Raw genomic sequence first — 7,184 nt, 5'->3', positions numbered from 1 at the left:
ATCAAAAATGTGGGAGAATGTTTGTTGATAACCCCCTTTTTGCCTCTCTGAATAACATGCTGATTAGAAGTGACATGCACCCTAAAAAAATGGAAAGTCAGAGTTTCCTTGCAACTCAGAGGAGGGGTACTTTTCCCTGTCTGAGCTGTGGGAACTGTAGTGCTATAATAAAAGATGACGCTGTAGTGCACCCCACACAGGGAGACAGGATACAAATTAAGGATTTTGCAACGTACGAGACATGTAATGTCATATACTGCTTGAAATGCCCATGTGGTAAGATATGTTGGGCAAACATCTCGGGCTATACGGATCAGAATCAATGAGCATAAGTTCAGCCTTAGGAAGGAACTCAGAAGAGAGAGTAAGATGGAAACAGTGGAGGGGAAAAAACAAGGTGAAACTACGGTCGCCCAACATTTTTATGATCGGGCCCATCAGGTGTCAGATTCTGGAGGTGGTAAAAAGTGGAGTCCATGAGGAGGATAACAGTAGGAGATTGTTACAAAGGGAGACCTTTTGGATAGTGAAACTCCAGTCTTTAATACCTAAAGATTTAAATGAAATTTGTAGCTTTAGTGCATTTATATGATTGATCACTTTCATGTGTTAGGGTTATTTATGGCTATGCATTTTGTATAAAACGATATGGTTTGTAAATATGCATCAGCTGTTGGTGCTATAAAAATCCCACCTCCCCCTCTACCTGCAAGCATGAGTAAGGAGGCGTGTTCTCCCGAAACGTCGCGTGGAGGGGAGGAGGTGTGAACGATGTCTGTCTCAGCGTCCCTCATGATGTACCATTTTATATTGGAATGAAGTAAAAAGAAACAAAAAGTTTATCAGCGACTTGTAAGCATGACTTCTGTTGCTCACTTGCATACAATATTGGCACAATGAGGTAAAATGAACACACATGTCTGCAAGTTTGAAAGACTAATTTATTTGTAAAACATTATTCTTATACAAAACATCAAAATGTCTTCTCTTCTGTGTGGATTCTCTTATGTCAATCAAGACTTAATTTCTTGGTAAAGCATTTCCCATATTCTGAACATGAAAATGGTTTCTCTCCTGTGTGAATTCTGAGATGTTTAGTAAGACCTTTTTTTTTTCTATGAAACATTTTTCACGTTCTGAACATGAATACGGCTTCTCTCCTGTGTGAATTCTTTTATGTAGATCAAGGCTTGCTTTCCGGTTAAAGCATTTCCCACATTCTGAACATTAATGTGGCTTCTCTCCTGTGTGAATTCTCTGATGTTGATCAAGAAATGATTTATCTGTAAAACATTTTCCACATTCTGAACATGAATACGGCTTCTCTCCTGTGTGAATTCTCTTATGTTGATAAAGAGTGCATTTCCTGGCAAAGCATTTCCCACATTCTGAACATGAAAATGGCTTCTCTCCTGTGTGAATTCTCTCATGTGCAGGCAGATATGATTTATCTGTAAAACATTTACCACACTCTGAACATGAATATGGCTTCTCTCCTGTGTGAATTCTTTTTTTATGTAGACCAAGGCTTGACTTCTGGTTAAAGCATTTCCCACATTCTGAACATGAATATGGCTTCTCTCCTATGTGAATTCTCTGATGTACAAGCAGATTTGATCTATTTGCAAAACATTTACCACATTCTGAACATGAATATGGCTTCTCTCCTGTGTGAATTCTTTTATGTACATCAAGGCTTGATTTCTGGTTAAAGCATTTCCCACATTCTGAACATGAATGTGGCTTCTCTCCTGTGTGAATTCTCTGATGTGCAAGCAGATATGATCTATCTGTAAAACATTTACCACACTCTGAACATAAATATGGCTTCTCTCCTGTGTGAATTCTCTGATGTGCAAGCAGACATGATCTACCTGTAAAACATTTACCACACTCTGAACATGAATATGGCTTCTCTCCTGTGTGAATTATTTTATGACGCTCAAGATATGATTTCTTGGTAAAACATTTCCCACACTCTGAACATGAATACGGCTTCTCTCCTTTGTGACGACTTCTGCGTGCAGAAAGCTCTGACTTATATCTGAACTGTTTTCCACGTTCCTCACAATTAAACATTTTACCCCGTTTCTGCCTTATATTTGGAGTAATAATCTGTGATTGATCAGTAGAAGATTCCTCATGTTTAGGGTGATTATATGATAGATTTGGATTGATAATCTGTGATTGGTCATTAGAAAGTTCCTCATTCTTGGGGGAATTATTTGATGGCTCTGCATTGTGAAGTCCTGGATGTACATTACAGGTAATGAAGTTTTCTTCTGAAGAGCGCTGCCTGGTGTCTTCATCTTCTTTGTAATCTAGAGATAACATGATGTTTCCTTCAGGCTTCTCACAGGGATTTTCTGTTAAGATTAAGAATAGATTTTATGATTTTTTGTTACAACAATTTGATAAATTTATCACATTCCAATGAGGCTGGATTCACATGTAACAGACATATCCATCTATGTTACGTGCACATGTATCTATGATGCTGTGAGTTGATGTCAGCTGAACCTGTGGTCGGGACACATGTGCACAATACAGATGGATAATATGTCCGTAATAAGCTCATGTGAATCTAGCCTTAGGCTGGAGAGACACATACAATATAAAATACATTTTTTGTGCCAGAAGTGGATCCATCAGGAATGTGAGGAATACATCCTTCCCTTCTCTGCTATGTATTTGCTGTAGAAATTTAAGGCCGACTCTTGAACATCTCCTGAGTTTCTGCAGTTTGCATATTGAGGATCTGCTTGCAGATTTTGCCTAAATCAATGGAGCGAATTTGCGCAAGGAAATTGTGACAGGAGGAAGGAGGTCCCTTTTTTTCTTGCTACAGTGTGCGGATAAATCATCTACTAGACGATCGATCAGCCTGGAGTATGACACAGAATGTGTTCCGAAGTCAGGGCGGAAAAAAAAGCTAATCAGAACATAAGCTAACATGTTTCAGTGACGTCCCAGATTCTGGTCTGCACTCAGTACCCCCCCCCCCCCCCAAATCCTGGGACATTAACCCTTTAATGTTCTGGCAATTTTCCATTTTCGTTTTTTTACTCCCAGCCTTCCCAAAGCCATAACGCTTATCTTCCCATTCACATAGACGTATGCAAGCTTTTTTGTTGCGGGACAAGTTGTACTTTTTAATGGAACCATGTACGGTTGCATACAATGTAGTGGGAAGCGGGGAAATAAATTCCAAATGGTGGGGTGGAATTATAAAAAATAAAATAAAAATTTCAAACAAAGTTTTATGGGTTTTAATTTTACAGCATTTCCTATAAGGTAAAACTGACCTGTTACTTCCATTCACCGGGTCACTACGATTATAATGATATCAAATGTGTATAGTTTTTCTTGTATTTTAATACTGGGGGAGGGGGGGGGTGAAACATTTTGGAAAAAATACTTTTTTTCTTTGCATCAGCATATTCTTACCATTATTTATGATTCATTTATAATACAATTATTATATGCACGGATCTGTGCGAGGGCTCATGTCGGGGCATGTATGCATTGGAGTCTAGTAGAATTACACTGTGCTCCTATGGTTCTGACTGGTACCTCGGATCTGAAGCAGAGTTCGGATCCAAGTTTTAAAGTTTTTCACCTCAAATGTCGCAGTTACTCCATGAACTCTTGCGAGACTTTGCAAATAACTGACTTAGCCTTATCGGAGGCCGTACAGTTTAATGCTGTACAGAGACGGATCTCCATACAGCATTAAAGGGGTTGTCCAAGTTATATTTGTCCTCAGGATAGGTCATCAATATCAGATCGGCTGGGGTCCGACATCCGGCCGATCAGCTGTTTGAAGAGAAGGCGCGCCCCGTGCCAGCGCCTCCTCCTCTTCACTGTTTACCTTCTGCATCTGCAGCGGTGAGCAGGTGTAATTACAGCCAAGCCGTCCCATTCATTTCTATGGGACGGCTCGTTACTACACACTTGTATAGGAGCGATCCATCCCATAGAAATGAATGGGACGGCTTGGCTGGAATTACACCTGCTCACCGCTGCAGATGCAGAAGGTAAACAGTGAAGAGGAGGAGGCGCTGGCACGGCGCGCGCGCCTTCTCTTCAAACAGCTGATCGGCCGGGTGTCGGACCCCAGCCGATCTGATATTGATGACCTATCCTGAGGACAAATATAACTTGGACAACCCCTTTAATCCGACGTTTTGAGGGAAGCGACTTCGGTTCTAGGATCCGCAGTTCGCTTCACTATTAGCAATAGGGGGATGTTATCCGTCATTCCATCCTTCTGGATATCTAGTTTTCAGTACGCCTCTCGTTCAGTCATCTTCTTTTCTGAATCCCCCTCCCATCATCTAACTTTTTCAGTTCCCATACCTCTAAACCATCGGTGTTGTTCGTGTGATGTTGTATGAAATGTTTGGAGGCCGAGGAAGGGTTAACTGCATTTTTGCTGGTGACAAATGCTTCCGCGTCCTCTCTTTTAGGGCTCATGCACATGACCATTGGCATTTTCGCAGGCCGCAAACTGCGGATTTGCAGAACATGGATACCGCTCTATGCGTTCCGCATTTTGCAGAACTGAAGGTCCTGCCCTCTATAGAATAGTCCTATCCTTGTGCGTAATGCGGAGAAGAATAGGACATGTTCTATTATTTTGCAGGGCTACGGGACAGACATACGGATGTGGACACATGGTGTGCTGTCCGCATCTTTTACAGCCCCACTGAAGTGAATGGGTCCGCATCCGACCCACAAAAACTGCGGATCAGATGCGAACTAAAAATATGTGTTTGTGTGCATGAGCCCTTCAAAGGGCAGGTTGTGCAGCCCACGTACTGGACATTGCATTAAGTGCTAGTTATTGAACTAGGAATGTAGTGTCCTCTGTGGTGCAAGATTAAGGCTACTTTCACATCAGCGTTTTTCCTTTCCGGTATTGAGATATGTCGTAGGATCTCAATACCGGAGGAAAACACTTCAGTTCTGTCCCTTCATTGTCAATGGGGACAAAACTGAACAGAACGGAGTCACCAGATTACATTCCGTTCCATTTGGTTGCGTTCCCATGGCGGACAGAAAAACGCTGCATGCAGTGGTCTTGTGTGTGTCATGGGATAATGTGTCTGAGAAAACCGATCCGGCACCCATTGACTTACAATGGTTTTGGCGCTGGATCCATCTTGTTTTTTAAAGATAATAGAACCGGATCCGTTTATTACGGATGCAGACAGTTGTATTATCCTAACGGAAGTGTTTTTGCAGAACCCTGCCAGATCCAGAAAAACCACAGATGTGAAAGTAGCCTTAGGGCGCATTCACATGCACGTGGTTTGGTTCCGCATCCAGTGTGGGGGGGGGGGTGCACGATCTTCCGCCCGCCCCTCGTTTATTCTCAGGATGACCGAGCGGTTGAATCACCCTGGGTTCACACCTGAGCGTTTTACAGCGCGTTCCTACGCGCTGTAAAACGCACAACAGGAAAGAACCAATGATTCCCTATGGGAATGGTTCTCACCCGGGCGTTTTACAGCGCGTACGATCGCGCTGTAAAACGCCCGACGCTCAAACAAGTTCTTGAGCTTTTTTTCGGGCGTTTGTCGCGCGTTCCCGGCCATAGACTTGCGGGAACGCGCGACAATGGACGTTCGCATGTCTCTGTATGCGCGATTGCAAACGCCCGTACAATCGCGCATACAGAGCGTACGTTCAGTACGCTCAGGTCTGAACCCAGGGTCAGTGTCAGCTCATTGCTGACACCCTTCCATGCCGTTTTAACCCCTTCCATGCCGCGGTCCATAGGTATGACCGCTGTATGGAAGGGGAGGGAGCTCCCTCTCCCATCGGAGCTCCCTCCCTCTCTCCCCTTCCCCGTCTGCTCAGTTGTGGCAGACGGGGAAGGTTCCCATGGCAACAGGACGCCTCCTCAGGCATCCTGCTGTCCATGGTGCTGAACAGATCTGTGCTAAAGGCAGAGATCTGTTCAGACAAAGTATAAGTGAAATACAGTGCAGTACACTATATAGTGTACTGTACTGTATTATACAGACATCAGACCCGCTGGATCTTCAAGAACCAAGTGGGTCTGGGTAAAAAAAAAAAAAAAACATTTTTTAAAAAAGTGAAAAAAAAGAGTATAAAAACAAAACAAAAAAACATTAAAAAAATAAAATAAATTCCCTACACGTTATATATCACCGCGTCCGTATCGACCTGATCTATAAAATGGTCAGGTTACATTCCCCGCACGGTGAACGCCATAAAAAATAAAAACTATGATAAAATAGAAATTTTGCCCACCTTACTTCCCAAAAAAGGTAATATACGTGATAAAAAAAGTTGTATGTACGCCAAAATAGTACCATTCAAACAGTCGCCTCATCCTGCAAAAAATGAGCCCCTACATGAGACAATGGCCCAAAAAAAAAAAAAAAATATGGCTCTCAGACTATGAAGACACTAAAACAAGTTTTTTGGGTTTCAAAAATGATATTCTTGTGTAAAACCTTAGTAAATAAAAAAAAGGTACACATATTAGGTATTGCCGTAACCGTAAGAACCTGCTCTATAAAAATATCACATGATCTAACCCAAATGGTGTAAAAAAAAAGCTATAATTTTGTCATCTTACATCACAAAAAGTATAATAGCAAGCGATCAAAAAGGTATATGCACCCCAAAATCATACCATTAAAACAGTCATCTCATCCTGCAAAAAATGAGAGCCTAACTAAGACATTCGCCCCCCCCCCCCCCCCCCCCAAAAAAAAACTAAAATCTATGGCTCTCAGACTATGGAGACACTAAAATGATTTGTTTTGTTTAAAAAATGATATTATTGTGTAAAACTTAAATTAAAAAAAGTAAACATATTAGGTATCGCTGCATCCTTAACAACCTGCTCTATAAAGATAGCACATGATCTAATCTGTCAGATGAACGTTGTAAATAATAAAAAATAAAAACGGTGCCAAAACAGGTATTTATGGGCAATTTTTCCATTTTAATCCATTTATTCCTGTAATAAAGCAAGGGTTAACAGCCAAACAAAACTCAATATTTATTGCCCTGATTCTGTAGTTTACAGAAATACCCCAAATGTGGTCGTAAACTGCTGTACGGGCACACGGCAGGGCGCAGAAGGAAAGGAACGCCATATGGATTTTGGAAGGCGGTTTTTGCTGGACTTGTTTTTTGACACC

At 41.8% G+C, this 7,184-nt stretch overlaps 1 protein-coding gene across 1 annotated transcript in view; it reads right to left on the bottom strand.

Moving 5' to 3' along the window:
- Positions 1-587: 587 nt before the first annotated feature.
- Positions 588-7,184, bottom strand: part of LOC122922915 (zinc finger protein 501-like) — an 82,450-nt gene continuing 75,853 nt past the window's right edge. Inside the window, exon 6 of the mRNA XM_044273684.1 lies at positions 588-2,366. Within this exon, the coding sequence (XP_044129619.1) occupies positions 1,228-2,366 (1,139 nt within the window). The 3' untranslated portion in view covers positions 588-1,227. The remainder of the gene's footprint in view (positions 2,367-7,184) is intronic.

Source organism: Bufo gargarizans, unplaced genomic scaffold (genome assembly GCF_014858855.1).
Source record: "Bufo gargarizans isolate SCDJY-AF-19 unplaced genomic scaffold, ASM1485885v1 original_scaffold_1055_pilon, whole genome shotgun sequence".
In the NCBI taxonomy this organism is placed as follows: domain Eukaryota; kingdom Metazoa; phylum Chordata; class Amphibia; order Anura; family Bufonidae; genus Bufo; species Bufo gargarizans.
This window is presented reverse-complemented; position numbering and strand designations above follow the sequence as displayed.